The following is a 16060-nucleotide window of genomic DNA, read 5'->3' as shown; positions in this document are numbered from 1 at the left end:
TGTTGGTGGTCTTGTTGGGTTCATGGTGGTGGTCATATGATGGTGTGTTGGTGGTCTTGTGTGGGTTCATTGTGGTGGTCATATGATGGTGTGTTGGTGGTCTTGTTGGGATCATTGTGGTGGTCATATGATGGTGTGTTGGTGGTCTTGTTGGGTTTCATTGTGGTGATCATATGATGGTGTGTTGGTGGTCTTGTTGGGTTCATTGTGGTGGTCATATGATGGTGTGTTGGTGGTCTTGTGGGGTTTCAATGTGGTGGTCATATGATGGTGTGTTGGTGGTCTTGTGAGGTTCATTACAGTGGTCATATGATGGTGTGTTGGTGGTCTTGTTGGGTTCATGGTGGTGGTCATATGATGGTGTGTTGGTGGTCTTGTGGGGTTCATTGTGGTGGTCATATGATGGTGTGTTGGTGGTCTTGTGGGGTTTCATTGTGGTGGTCATATGATGGTGTGTTGGTGGTCTTGTTGGGTTCATTGTGGTGGTCATATGATGGTGTGTTGGTGGTCTTGTGAGGTTCATTACAGTGGTCATATGATGGTGTGTTGGTGGTCTTGTTGGGTTCATTGTGGTGGTCATATGATGGTGTTTTGGTGGTCTTGTTGGGATCATTGTGGTGGTCATATGATGGTGTGTTGGTGGTCTTGTGAGGTTCATTACAGTGGTCATATGATGGTGTGTTGGTGGTCTTGTTGGGTTCATGGTGGTGGTCATATGATGGTGTGTTGGTGGTCTTGTGTGGGTTCATTGTGGTGGTCATATGATGGTGTGTTGGTGGTCTTGTTGGGATCATTGTGGTGGTCATATGATGGTGTGTTGGTGGTCTTGTTGGGTTTCATTGTGGTGATCATATGATGGTGTGTTGGTGGTCTTGTTGGGTTCATTGTGGTGGTCATATGATGGTGTGTTGGTGGTCTTGTGGGGTTTCAATGTGGTGGTCATATGATGGTGTGTTGGTGGTCTTGTGAGGTTCATTACAGTGGTCATATGATGGTGTGTTGGTGGTCTTGTTGGGTTCATGGTGGTGGTCATATGATGGTGTGTTGGTGGTCTTGTGGGGTTTCATTGTGGTGGTCATATGATGGTGTGTTGGTGGTCTTGTTGGGTTCATTGTGGTGGTCATATGATGGTGTGTTGATGGTCTTGTGAGGTTCATTGTGGTGGTCATATGATGGTGTGTTGGTGGTCTTGTTGGGTTCATTGTGGTGGTCATATGATGGTGTGTTGGTGGTCTTGTGGGGTTTCATTGTGGTGGTCATATGATGGTGTGTTGATGGTCTTGTTGGGTTTCACTGTGGTGGTCATATGATGGTGTGTTGATGGTCTTGTTGGGTTCATTGTGACGGTCAAATGTTGATGTGCTTGTGGTAGTGTGGGACTGTGTGTGTTAGGGAACAGTACTGGAGACCTTGCTTGTGATTTTTCACTTGTCATTAACTAATTATCATGATTATCAGTAATGGTGCTAACGGCAACACTGGTAAACCTAGCAGTTTTGGCGGTGTGTCAAGAGTTCAGGTTGAAATTATGTATCATTGTGGTAGCAAAGCTCCTGATTGCTGATACTTCTGTGGATGCCAGCAGGGTCATTATGAATCACTGATAGTGTTATATCACAATACCGAGGCATGGTGCTTTTGGTAAGCCGCAAATGTGCTTACTTGCACAAGGTACTTACTTGCACGGTCAGTACATGTTGGTGATGGAGGGTGTGGTGTATAAGTGTTAAGGAAGTCTGACATTTTGGCAGGACATTCATTTTGGTAGATTTGTTCAGAATATTTTTCACAAGTAAAGTACTAGAATGCATTTTGTTTGATAAACATAGTGATCATCTGAAATGTTTTTGTGCAGCTCATACAGTCTGAAATGCATCAGTGGAAAATACCATTGCTGTGGTTCAGTTCAAATAGCAGAACCCATCTATCAGAACACACACACACACACACACACACACACACACACATACACAAAAAAACAACAACTATGGTTGGATAGATTTATAGTGCTCTGCACATTACCAGTGGCTGTACCTGTACAAGAAGTAGCAGTCTCTCCTTCCATAGATTTATGCTATGTGTGCATTGAATTTGTATAATAGTAGTGAATGGTGTGACCGTGGTCACTGTAATATACTGTACTCTGCTGTGCTGTGCTGAACTGTACTGTTGAATCTGGACAAAGACTGAGCGCTCCAGTTCTGATTCACCACGCCACACATCCTGGTAGCACCAAACCCTGATTGTCCCAGCATGGAAAAGATTGAATTGTAACAAAGCACAAAGCGTCTCTCATTCCAACAGATCAATCCACAGTCCACAGCACCCAGTGGAAGAATTCCGCTTCTTTGTGGGGGGAAGAGGTGGTGGGGGTGGGGGGGGGGGGAATGATGATGACAGAAGCAGCAGTAGCAGGGGTGTCCTTGACCAGCTGTGTTGACATGGCCTTGACCTTTTGCGTCATGCTGATGGGAGGGAGGGAGGGAGGAGGATGTGCGCGCCTGCCATTCATGCTTCAGCCTGACTATTGATTGATTCTTCCCCCTCTTTAGGCAGAGAGAGAGAGGGGAGTGGGAGGGGTGGGGGGGGACCTCCCCATCCCCTGGGTTGTCTTGTGTTTTCATTCAGCGCCCGTCCCCTGTTGTGCTGCTGGCCCAGGCTGCTGCTTGGACTTCTGAGCTCTCAGGGGATGAGTGTGTTTGTTGGAGGTTTTTTTTGGGGGGTGGGGGGTTGTGTGTGTCCCACTGTGTGTGTGTGTGTGGGGGGGGGGGGGGGCTGACTCCCTGGTTCCGTTACTCTCTCATTTGTTTTCCTTTGTTTATCTGTCTGTGTCTGTGTCTTTCTGATCTCCTGCTCGCTCTCTCTCCCTCTCTCTCTTTCTCTGTGTGTTATATTTTCTTCTTCTTGGGAGTGTTTTTCTGTGTGTCTGTCTTTCTCTGATCCCCGCATATTGTTTTTCCCTCATTCCTTCATTTCTTCTTTTTCTTGTTCGTCTCCTGCTACTTGCCCCACTTCTGTTGTTTATTCTGTTTTCCGTTTGTCTTTTTCTGCTTTTTGTCTTATTCTTCCTGTCTCGTTCCCTCTCCCTTCCCGTTCCATGCGTGCTGTTTTTTGTCTTTCCCTCCTGTCTTTCCCCGTCTCCCCCAGTCAGTCACCTATTGACGTCTGTCACGGTGATTAAGTGCTGTATCTGTCTGCCTGATTTACTTTTCTTTTCTTTTTTTATTCTGTCTTTCTCTCCTCTCTCTCTCTCTCTCTCTCTCTCTCTCTCTCTCTCTCTCTCTCCCTCTCTCTCTCCCTGCATCATGATTATGTACATGTGTAAGTTTACGTATGTATGTGAGTGTGTTTGAATGTCATGCCCTTATTTCTGCAACTCTTTGTTACTTTGTGAATAATTGGATTGCATTTTCTCTTTGCCTTGAGAGCTGGATATGGAAAAAAAGCACACACAAAAAAGCACAAAACAAAAAAAGCTCATGTATGCTTATTCTATCCCCCCCCCCCCCAAAAAAAAAAAAAGTCTTTGTTCACTCTTTCACTCTCTGGCACTCTGTGAATCTGACTCATTGTGTCATGGCTGATAAGTGGTGCGTGCCCATGTCAGTACTGTTGTTGCTGCTGGTTGATCCATTATCCTCTGAAGAGAATGAGCTGAGTCTGTTCATCATCTTCTGAATACTGATCATCCTTGGTGTGGTCAGTGTTACGTTGTACATGGGGGTAACACTTTGTAACACTTTGCCATTGGTGTGTTGTCTGCTTGGGGTTGCTGTTATGTTAGCTCATTGTCTTGCTTGGGGTGTTAGCTCATATGTGTAGGGTATGTTTCTACCTTTGTTGTTCATGTGTGTTGTTATTTTGTTTATGTGTTGTGCGTTTATGCAGGTGTGACGTGTTTTTTGTTGTGAATGTTCATGTACACTTGCTTGAAGGTTTTGAAAATGCAGGTGTGAAGAGGCTAATTGTACTGATCATAATATGTTTTGTAATGTGTAACAATTTCCTGTTAAGATCCTATCTTTTCTTCTGTGTTTGTGTGTGTGTGTGTGTGTGTGCATGTGCGTGTGTGCATGCATGGACAAGAATTACAAAACACCGCAATTTTTCCTTTGACATTATTCATTCATGTCAGTTGGTTACAGTATGTTTGATACATTGAGCCTCTTGCTGCGCAGTGCAGTATAGCATGTTCAGTTTTTGATGAGACGATGCTGTGAAATTGAATTTGACATGGTGTGGGGGTAGTGTGCTGCCATGCTAAATGATACCACTTAGGTAATTGACAATGTTAGTCATTGTACACTTCACAGAATGGACTTCATTACAGGAAGAGATGACACATGATAATGCAAATGATTTGTTTGTGCTGCACTACAGAAAAAAGTGCAGGGGCATTTGAAATATAACAAATAAAAGGCAGGCACCTGATCAAAAAAAAAAAAAAAAAAATTTTGGATTCACATATTCTACAACATGTGTTGTTTTGCAAACAGGCAGAATGAACATTACTGTTCAATTAGAATCCCAAAACGCTTCGGTATTTTGCATAAACATTCTGTTCTACACAGATGTTACACTGTTACATTCAGCACAGATGTTATTTGTGGCGCTTCGCAAAACAGGCAAAGATAGACAGAGTTCACATTTCATTGCCTGTTGATTGCCCTGGCTTCACAATTTAGATGCCAGGTGGGCAGTCCATCAGGTGGGACTTGACACACACACAGATAGGGTTGTACAGATCAGCGAATGATTTAACTCACTCAGTACAGCCAGTCCTCTCTTCTCCTCTACATAGACCCCTCGGATGTCCAGTGGGTGTCTGAATGACCCAACCTTTAGCTTCCGTCATCAGAATTGTGGTATTATTTGTCAACATTCACCTCTTCAGTATAAGAACCTTCCGCTTGCAATATTTTGATGATGGTAATTGGGGTGGAACACTGTTAACGTTGTCTCTTTCGCCGTTCGTATGGAAAGAGTTAAAGAACGGAATACAGTAGGGGTTTTATTGCTTCCTTGTTTTCTATTTATACGTTTTATATAAATGTATTGGTGTTTGGTGGAAGATTGACGGTGCAGTTATCTCCTCAAGCGAAGTGTCTGCGTATGACAGGCAGTGCAAGTGAACTTCACCAGAATTGAGGAGATTGGAGAGCTGTAGGATTGCAGTGTTGAGGATCAGTGTCTGTTAGAGTATGCTGTGTCTGTTAGAGAAAGTGATATGGGCAGTGTGTAGGCCCATAAAACAGGCAGGCTGCTGACGGAGAAAGGGCCCTCTTTCAGCGCTGACAGGGGCCTTCACAGCATTGCTTCTTTCTTTTTGCCACCATGGCTGCTCCTTTTTACCGTTTGTTTATTGTCGGGAGGCGAATATTATGATTTGAGACATGGTCTCCTTTTTTGAATCAGTGGAGGAACCTTTGGGGCCTGAAAAGAATCTGAAAAGATTTTCCTGGGGCAAGCTGAACTTTGCAGGGGCTGTCTTTTTTGTGGTTGTTTGAAAGAGGTAGTCATATTGGAAAAAAGGGGGATGGGGAGGGGTGTGAGTGGGCAGACAGGCTGAATGCATGGGACCTGGCAGCAGAGGCGCTTTTGGCGACTGTCAGTTTTCCTTTTTCTTTTTTGAATTGGTTTTCTCTTCGGTGTGTACAAGTTAACACTTTGGCAGGGAGTTTAGTGAGAGTCTCGCTTCATGTCTACTGATACAAATGTAGGGAGTTCATGCCCATTATCAAATATTCATTTGTTAATCATTAAAATGATCACCTGAAAAAAAAAATAATAAAAGGGAAGGGAGGGCGGGGGATGAAAAAGGAAATCTGAATGTGTGTGTGTGTGAGTGTACCTGAAAAAATTTATATATATATATATGTGTGTGTGTGTGTGTGTGTGTGTGTGTGCGTGCGTGTGTGTGTGTGTGTGTGTGTGTGTGTGTGTGTACATATATCAGGCAGGAATGTTTGGTCACATTTTGGAATCTCTTCTGTGCTCTTCAGAGCTGAAAAAACTAACTGGACTCTCTTTGTCTGTCTGTCTCTCTCTGTGTATCTATTTCTCTCTGTCTGTCTGGCTATCCCAGTCTCTCTCTCTGTCTCTCTCTCTCTGTGTCTCTGTCTGTCTGTCTAGCTATCCCTGTCTCTGTCTGTCTGTCTGTCTCTCACTCTCTCTCTCTCTCTCTCTCTCTCTCTCTCTCTCTCTCTCTCTCTGTGTCTGTCTGTCTGTCTCTCATGCACATGTACTCGTACTCATCTCTGCCCCCTCAGCCCTCCACCCACCCCTTTTCCCACCTCTCAAACATAGATAGATAAGTGAATAAATAAAAACACTAACACAGTCCTACAGTTTGGCTGTATACAGACGGGGCCCACATGAGGAATTTTGATGCAGTGACGAAATGTTACAGGCTGTAAATGGATAGCTCTGTGTCAGATAAAATTTGCTCTCATTGCTCAAGAGTGTTTACTATCATGATTTAGGGGTGCACTCAACTGGATCATGTCTCATCAAAGATATCCTGTTCAAAATTATATAAACTTCAGTTCCTCTCTTTTAATCGCAAAGATATATTCCCCAAATTGTGTGAAGTTTCATATTGCTCATCTGTTTTTATCAACTCTCCTCACCTGCTATGCTTGTTCCTCATTGTTTTACCTGGGGGGGGGCGGGGGGGGGGGGGGGGAATATCCTTCGACAGGGTGAAACATCATTGTAAATAATGTAATGTGATCCAGTCTTTCCACCTTTGAAGTTTCTCGGCAAGAAAGGCATTGGAAAGAATTCAGTGTGGCTCATTTGCCTTGTGTGTGTGTGTGTGTTTGTGTGTGTTTGTGTGTGTGTGAGTGTGCGTACATCTGTGTTTGCATGCATGTGTGAATACATGTGTGGGTGTGCGTGTATTAGCTCTGTAGTTTTTATCCTCAAGGGAACTTATGCATTGCTACCATAGTCCTTGAAGTGAGAGATGTTACAGAGATGTGTTCTGGTTTCAGGGAAGAACTGAGGGATTTGACAGTGTTGTGGTTTCAGGGAATAACTGAGGAATGTGAAAGAAATGTGACAGTGTTGTGCTGTGCTGTGTTTTCAGGGAAGAACCACTGAGAGATGTGACAGAGACATGACAGAGATGTGTTGTGCTGTGTTTTCAGGGAAGAACTGAGAGATGTGACAGACATGACAGAGATGTGTTGTGCTGTGTTTTCAGGGAAGAACTGAGAGATGTGACAGACATGACAGAGATGTGTTGTGCTGTGTTTTCAGGGAAGAACTACTGAGAGATGTGACAGAGACATGACAGAGATGTGTTGTGCTGTGTTTTCAGGGAAGAACCACTGAGAGATGTGACAGAGACATGACAGAGATGTGTTGTGCTGTGTTTTCAGGGAAGAACTGAGAGATGTGACAGACATGACAGAGATGTGTTGTGCTGTGTTTTCAGGGAAGAACTGAGAGATGTGACAGTGCTGTGACAGACATGACAGAGATGTGTTGTGCTGTGTTTTCAGGGAAGAACTGAGAGATGTGACAGTGCTGTGACAGAGACATGACAGAGATGTGTTGTGCAACGCTGTGGTTTCAGGGAAGAGCTGACAGACATGTGACAGTGCTGTGTTGTGCTGTGTTCACAGTGAAGAACTGACAGTGCTGTGACTGTGCTGTGTTTTCAGGGAAGAACTGACAGAGCTGTGCTGTGTTTTCAGGGATGACCTGACATTGTTGTGCTGTGTTTTCATGGGAAGAATTGACAGTGCTGTGCTGTGTTCACAGGTAAGAACGAGATGCAGAGCAGGCTGGACGTGGCCCTGCAGGACGTGAACGCCAAGTACCAGCAGCTGGAGGAGACAGAGAAGCACTCGGTGCGCACCGCCCTCATCGAGGAGAGGAGCCGCTTCTGCCTCTTCATCACCTGCATCAAGCCTTTCGTGGTCAGCACCAACACAGTCACTTCTTTGTTTCACCTTATTTTTCTTTTTTTTTTTGTGTGTGTGTGTGTGTGTGTGTGTGTTTGTTCTGTTGTTTTCTTGTTTTGTTTTTTGCTGTCCCATCACCTGCACCGTTTCAGTGGCATTACTCCCACACCGCTCATTCCAAGTCCCCCATACACAGCCAGGTACACCTGGGTTCGTCTCGTCACAGTCCCACCGCCAGCAGTCCACAGAGAGTCATCGATGTTAGGTCGCCAGGAGGCCACACTCCAGAGGAGACCCTGCACTGCACTTTGGTGGTGTTTGGTAGTGCCTGTTCTGATTTAACGTGCTTAGGACACCGTCTACTAAGCCCCTGCTGACGACAATTATGACTTAGTCGCAGAGGCAGACTGAGTGAGCATCTCCCCCAGAGTGGAGACCGCCACCACGTCCCTCCAGTGGCAGTCCCCACATGAATCTGCTGACACTGAAGACCTTGACAAGACTCACCCCAAGCGCGGAAGTGGAAGGGTATTGAAACTTGAGGTCACCACGAGAGCAGGGCATGAAAGCTTTTTTTTCCCTATCCTTTCCGTTTTTCATTTTTCCTTTCTTTCCATTTATTCCAGAAATGAGCCCAAGCATATAAGCATCAGTAACACTGTGCTGACATACACAGTGAATGAAACTTGTGTTTGGTTTATTTGTTACACACCTATGGTTTCCACATTGTGTTGGAAGCAAACTTTCAGTAAACAATTTCTTCGCAGTGTCCTGTATTTCACCCTCTACAAGGTGCTTTGGATTATTATAAGGTGCATTCTCTTCATTGTTTTAAAGTCATATTTTTAACAGCAGGTTAGTTGCAGCATTTTATGGTATTCTTTGAGCTGTTGAATAAGAGGATGCCCACAGCAGCATTTCTGGTTAGAACTGTTGTTTCCAACAGTGGATATATCTGCATTTTATGGGTGTCTGTATAATTAGGTGTCCAGCGCACTCATTTGCATATGCTTCCTTGCAAATGGTGACTGCCTTCATGAGTGTTCGAAACCATTTCTCAGCACGTTTTGGCTCAATTTTGATGTGTGTGTTTTTTTTTGTTTTTGTTGTTGTTGTTTTTTTGTTTGTTTGTTTGTTTGTTTGTTTGTTTGTTTTTTCTTTTTGTTTTATTAGTGAAAGGCTGTTCAGCATTTCAACGTAACTGCCAGAATGTAGACTACAGAAGAGGTGGCTAGAAATATAGTAGAATTTTGTTTGATTTTTTTTTTCACAATGTTGACAATAGCAACTAAGAAAGTATGATAGAAAACAAAAGTTTATGTTGTTATTGATCAGCTGAAGTGATTCTGGTTATCCTGATGATGATTACATGCTACAGGTTATGTCTACAGGGAAGGGGGCACACACAGACATGCACACACGTACGCACACACACACACACACACACACACACACACACACACACACAATCACGCCCCCCCTCTCCCAGTCCCCCCTCTCTCTCTCTCACAGTACCCCAGGATAATGCTAACAACTCTCTTTTCCCCTTCCTTATCGACCCTGTTGTTGCTGTGTGTGCAGGACCACGAGATGCAGCTGCTGACGGAGGTGACCCACCTGCAGGAGATCATGCACAGCCTGTGTCTGCAGGCCTCCGACCCGTCCTCCCTCCCCGAGGCCAGCGAGCAGGTCATCGCCGACCTGAAGGGCATGGACCCGGCCACCCTCAACCTGCAGCCACAGGTCAAACAGGTTGGATGGGTTCAGGGGCCCAGGGGAGGGGGGTGGAGGGGGGTGGGGCAGCAGTGGTGGGGTGGGGGAGGATGGTGGTGGTGGTGGAAGGGAAAGGTGGTTGGGGGAGGAGATGGGGGCGGAAGGGGTCGGGGGGGTAGGATGTTGGTGGTGGTGGATTTGGGGGTCAGGGAGGGCCCAGTGGGGGAGGGGGGGGGGAGATGTGGATGGGGGGAGGAGGTTTGAAGGATTAAGCATTGGGAGCATCGTGACGGCGTGATTATGAAGAAACGAGGGATGGGTGGGGGGTGGTGGGGGGGGGGGGGATAAGAAAGGATAGACAAAGAGAGAGATCAGTACAGCAGCAGTACTGGATAGAGAGGGAGAGGGTGGGGGGGCGGGTTGAAAAAGACAGCAAGAGATAGAAAATGGGTAAAGCAGGAGTAAAGGGGAGAGTGAGAGACAGAGAGAAAGAGAAAGAGATCAGTACAGCAGTTTTACAGGATAGAAAGAGAGAGGGTGGAAAAGACAGAGGGAGAGAGATAGATCAGTACAGAGGCAGTACTGGATAGAGAGAGAAAGAGAGTGAAAGAGAGAAAATTAGTACAGCAGCAGTAAAAGATAAGAGAAAGATCAGTACTGTAGCAGTACTGGATAGGGAGAGAGAGAGAGAGTGAAGAGAGATGTATTTATGATGAATGACTGTGAAGTATGTAATCAATGCATGTGTATGATTGTGATCATTGTATGAAAGATCCTTATCAACTTAGCTTTTCAGCCTTTTATGTGTTTACACTGAGTGACTGTGACTTTCGTGTATTGTTTACATAAAATACACCACACATGAATTTCTCTTATTGAGATAATAAAGTATTCTGTATTCTTTAGAGCAAGAGAGAAAATTCAGAACAACAGCACTAAAGGGGAGAGAGAGTGTGTCAGAGAGAGAGAGAAAAAGGGATCAGTACAGCAGCAGTACAAGATGAAGAGGGGTTGAAAAAGAGAGAGAGAAAATTCAGAACAGCAGCACTTAAGGGGAGAGGCAGCGAGAGAGTGTGTGTATGCGTGAGAGAGAGAAGGAGAGAGAGAGAGAGAGTATAAAAGAATGTGGAGACAAAGTGAAAGTGTTTATCCATACATTTGTTAGACAAGTGTGATTCAGGTGTGACTGTTTTCCGTGTGTGTGTGTGTGTGTGTGTGTATGCCTCTGTGTGTGTGTGTGTGTGTGTGTGTGCAGCACCCCTCACCCCCCAGCTCCCCCAGCTCGCTGGGGTCTCGCAAGTCATCCATGTGCAGCATCAACAGCATCAACAGCTCCTCCAGTGGCTCCTCCAAGTCGCACTCCCCCAGCCACACCATGCACAAGCGCACCGCCTCCCAGGTAACAGTCCTCACACCCCACACATCCCCCACGCCCTCACCCACTTTCACCACCACACGTCATACATCACTCCACACTAACAGTGGCTGACCGTTAGTCAATTCTTTCTGGGCGTCGTTTATTGCTGTCCGATTCCGTTTGGGTTTATCGTGGAACTTTAAAGAAGACTTGACTTTGGGAAACTGAGAGAACCATTTCCATGGCCAGGGAATGTTTTGGAGGGGGAAGTGTTTTTCACTTCAGGGTCTGGAAAAATTTTTGAATTTCAAAGAAACCCTTGACCAGTACCATTCAACAAAGCGCTTAGTGACAGGAGGAAAGGTAAGTGTGATATCCTGTCTGGTATCAGCTTAACAGTTTTGTTACCATTCTGGAAAAATCTCCTTTATTACACAACACACCAGTCATGGGAAAAACGTTAATGATATTGTGTTTGAAAAAATTAGAAAATATCACTTTCGGCAAGTGTTAAGTGTGAGAGATATTCCAGTTCTTGCAGCCACACTTAACGTATGTGCCTTCCACTTCTCATTGGTTGAGCTAGCATTGACATTGTCATCACACGGGGTGATCCAAAGGGAAGGAGATGGTATCCACTTTTTTTTTTTTTTTTTTTTTTCAAGCATAAGTGACTGAATGGAATCAACATTGGAGACATATTTTGCAAGACACCACAGCTGTCAAAGGAATGCATGAGCCACTTTACCCATAAGTTCTCACAAATCAGGGACGAAAAGCGGGGAGAGAGAGAAGGCAGACAACAAAGAAACGAGGCTCGGAGAGAGATGTGATGGTGCAGACAGTGAGGCCTGGCTGATAAACCTAACACAGACAATGACTTGCTGCTGAATGATATACAGCCTCTGGAGCCGTGGTGTTGGTTTTCCTGGATGTCTTGATGGACGCAAGGGGGTCAGAAACAGTAACACAGAGGTCAACGCTCCAAGGAGGTGGGGAGGGTGTGGTTGGTGAGTGTGTAGGTGGGGGTTGTGGGGAGGGGTCACAACCAGCCAACCAGCTGAACAGACAGGAAAGGAATGCCTGTTCATTCAAGCCGTTTGCTGCAGTTGTTCAGTACTTAAAGAATAGCAGTACCACTATCTCCAACTAGCTGCATGAAAGTCTTTGCTATGCTTAGTTTAGCTCTTTAAAATGCTACAGAAAAGCTGAGGAAGATGGTTTCTTACGTCGGTCTATGGTGCAGCCTTGTCTGGGGTTCTGTTTGGCCGTCACAATGTTTGAAGAGCTTTTAAACGCTTTGCCTTAGGCAGAATGCATTGCCGTGTATCATGACTGCATGCTGTGCTTGCATTGTGCACCGTGCAGCTGCTGTTTGGGATGACTGGAATGATGATTGTGTCTGAATCGGTGGAAAGTTTCAGCCTGGTCTGAAGGAAATTGGTAGTTGTAACTGGATTTTTGATTATTTGTGGTCTGCAACAGACATTCGCGAATTGGTCGTTTAAGATTACTTCAGTATTTTTAACTCAATTTGAAGTTTACTTAGACTGAATGAGACTTTGGTGAATTACTCTTTTATAATTTTTTGTTATTATTATTATTTTTTTAAATTTTTTTTTTACTTTGTTTTAATTGACCTAAAAACACTACTGGAGGTTTTCTTCAACTGGTTTTACAAAGTGACGGGTGATCCAGCCTGAAGTGGTCTCTGCAGTTGGCTGGGCTGAAAGCCACATGATTTGATTGGATCAAAGGGAGTAAAGATGACATGGACAGCAAGAAACGTGAGACATTTAACCCTGACCCCCCACCCCCCCGAAATGAACTGCTGCAACAGACAATAAAACAAAGATAAAGTTTGGATGGATTATGCGTGGATTTTGTTGGAGCTTATGAGAATATCGTTTATCATTTATGCATGGATATTGTTTCAATTACTGTTTTTATTTGTTTAAGCATTTTGAAAGACTGACTGACTTGCTGAAAAAAATATTTCGGAGAGGAGAGAATTTTGTATTGCTGCGGTGTCACAATGAGCATTTTTGTAGATTTAAAAAAAATTGTTTGCTGATGGAAGAATGTTATGTTCATTTATTTTGATTTTGTTATTTACTTATTTATATTATTGTTAGAGCTTCTGTTAACAGGGATATTCTTCTTGCAGCAGGACAAGAATGTGATTTTTATTTTGTCATTTATTTTTGGATTATCAGAAGACTGTTGATGCCTGTGGTTTGTTTTACTGCTTGCTGAGCATGATTATGTACGCCGCCTGCTGTGTCTTGTTTCTGTCCTCCTCCTCCTCCTCCTCCCTTCTCTGCCCATCAACCACCACCACCACCACCACCACCACACCTGTCCACACACCCACCATTCTTCCCACACACCTCGTGGGGGTGGCTGCCTTCCTTCCTACCTACCTACCTACCTACCAACCAACCAACCTACCAACCTACCACCACCACACAGCCGCCCCTGTGCACTGATCGCCTGACCAGCGTGTCATCCCAGGACTCGGGGTTCACCTCGCAGGACACGCTGTTCCTGAGGCCCGCCACCCCCCAGTCCCTTAACCTGTGCCAGGTAGGCAGCCGTCTGTGTCAGCCCTCACCTCTGTGTGTGTGTGTGTGTGTGAGGGTCTCCCCCCTCTCTCACCTGCCCACCTGGCTAGTCGTCACAAACGCTGAGCCCTCCTTCTTCCTCACACACCTTGTTTTAGACAGGCACACACCACCCGGCATTGGGCTGTTTTTGTGGGTTTTTTTGTTTTTGTTGTTGTGGCTTGTGCTTGGTGCTTTCAGTTCTCCTGTGATTGTTTTTTGGGGGGCTTGTTTTTTGGCTTTTGGGGGATTGGGTTTTTTTGTTGCTTTTTTGGGTGGTGGGGCTTGTTTTTTGGCTATTGGGGGATTGGGTTTTTTTTTTTAATTGCTTTTTTGGGGGGTGCGGCTTGTTTTTTGGCTTCGGGGGATTGGGTTTTTTGTTGCTTTTTTGGGGGGTGGGTCTTGTTTTTGGCATGTTTTGATGGCTTGTTTTGCAGGTTTTTTCCCCCTTTATTTTCTGTTGTGGGGTGGGGTTTTCAGAGATGCCAACTGGTATGGTTTCACCGTGTTTTGTTACACTCAGTTGCAGTTTGTTCCGACGTTATGCCAATGTCAAAATTGTTCCGAGTTCATTTTCGACTACATAGCATGGTCACATGCTTTCCTGTCATAACATTACCCAGACGCTCTGGACCTATCGATCAAGAGGCCAGGGCAGTCGCTACTAAACTTCGTCTCATGTGATGATGCTCAGCTAATCGCATGTGTGTTTCCATCAAAACAGAATTGGATGGACCAATCAGCTTAATCGTTTGCCCAAACAAGAGAGAATGTGGCTAAATCAAGTTGCGTCTCGGTCAAACAGCGTCTGTGGCCGGTAGATTAAGCTAAGGAGTGCACAGAACAAACAAGCGGCTCGAAACAGAAGTCAGCCTTAGAAAAATTTCAAGGTTAAAAACAGTAACACAGGAAGACCCTCATAACTAAGATCAAGAAAGGGAAAAGAAATTTTTAAAACTTTTTTTTTTTTTTTAAGAAAGAAGGAATGGGCACCAGTTGGATTGAATGCATTGGAAATTTTCCGAATGCATTAACTCTTGTTGAGTTTTTAAGTTCATGGCCTTCATAGGGACTGGGGAAACAACAAAAAACAAAACAAAACAACAAAACAAACACAAGGAAAGTGCAGGCAGTAAAACAGTGTGTGGAATATACAGGTGGAGAGTTTGAAAAACAGATGACTATGATAATGCATGGTCACTGCCAGTGTTGTCATTGATCATTTCACACAGATAAATAGATGTAGAGTGACAGCATGAAGAATCTTTGTCTGAAGAAGAGTACACTTTGGGTTTGTTCACAAGAAGTTTTCAGCGTCTTGCCGTGTATCTTCCATTCACAAGCTGGTGGGAATCCAAAGGGCTGAGCAATGCTGGGTATTGATTGGTTGACTGATTGATTGATAAGGATACTTATATACACCTTTCCTCTGTCAGAGACCAAGTGCTTCAGAGACCAAGCTCAGAGTGCTTTACAAGCACAGAGTTATTTGCACAGCAGGTTGTCTACCTGGGTAGAGTGACTGACGGCTGCCACAAGGCATTTATGATTTGTTTTCTGTGTTATTCAATCAGGTTTCAGTCACATACGCCCACACATACCCTCGCACACACACACACACTCTCTCTCTCTCTCACAGACACACACACACACACACACACACACACACTCTCTCTCTCTCTCACAGACACACACACACACACACACACACACACACACACACACACACACACACACACACACACACACACACACACACATTACAGTGAATTTTACAACAAAACATTGTCAGGGACAACTCTCTTGTTTCCATGGGTTTTTTTGTGGTTTTTTTACATATGCTAAGTGGATGCTACACATGGGACCTCAGTTTATCATCTCATCTGATTCACTAACATCCAGACCACTACTCAAGGTCTAGTGGAGGGGGAGATAATTCTGGTGAGTGTGGGATTCAATCCCGTCTACTCAGATTCTTGCTTCCCAGGGGGATGAGTTGCCACTAGGCCCCCAGTCCAGCTTGTTACTGTGTACCCCTTTAACTTACTCGGGACGGAAAGTTTTCTCCCCTGCTTTTCCCTGCAGACGGCCCATCACAAAAAATACAAAATATGAATTAACTGAATTAAACTTGCTGTACTTGACCCACTGACCCCTCTCCTCTCATCGTGTGTACGCCCACCTCCCTCCCACTTCACTGCCTTCCTTCTTCTGCGTTCACTCGTATGCACACGAGTGGGCTTTTACGTGTATGACCATTTTTACCCCGCCATGTAGGCAGCCATACTCCGTTTTCGGGGGTGTGCATGCTGGGTGTGTTCTTGTTTCCATAACCCACCGAACGCTGACATGGATTACAGGATCTTTAACATGCGTATTTGATCTTCTGCTTGCATATACACACGAAGGGGGTTCAGGCACTAGCAGGTCTGCACATATGTTGACCTGGGAGATCGTAAAAATCTCCACCCTTT

The 16060-nt window shown here is 44.9% G+C and overlaps 1 protein-coding gene across 7 annotated transcripts in view; it reads left to right on the top strand.

Annotated features, from left to right (window-relative positions):
• LOC143300712 (uncharacterized) overlaps positions 1-16060 on the top strand; it is an 84873-nt gene that overhangs the window by 32134 nt on the left and 36679 nt on the right. For 4 of the 7 annotated variants that reach the window (XM_076614591.1, XM_076614590.1, XM_076614587.1 and 1 more), the window contains exons 7-10: positions 7771-7928; positions 9495-9665; positions 10882-11025; positions 13456-13569. In XM_076614591.1, the coding sequence (XP_076470706.1) occupies positions 7771-7928; positions 9495-9665; positions 10882-11025; positions 13456-13569 (587 nt within the window). The remainder of the gene's footprint in view (positions 1-7770; positions 7929-9494; positions 9666-10881; positions 11026-13455; positions 13570-16060) is intronic. The other 3 variants (XM_076614586.1, XM_076614589.1, XM_076614588.1) reach the window with 3 other exon arrangements.

The sequence above is a fragment of the Babylonia areolata genome, chromosome 26 (genome assembly GCF_041734735.1).
Source record: "Babylonia areolata isolate BAREFJ2019XMU chromosome 26, ASM4173473v1, whole genome shotgun sequence".
NCBI classification, from domain to species: Eukaryota; Metazoa; Mollusca; class Gastropoda; order Neogastropoda; family Buccinidae; genus Babylonia; species Babylonia areolata.
Note: the sequence above shows the minus strand (reverse complement) of the source record. Positions and strands in the feature narration are given on the sequence as shown.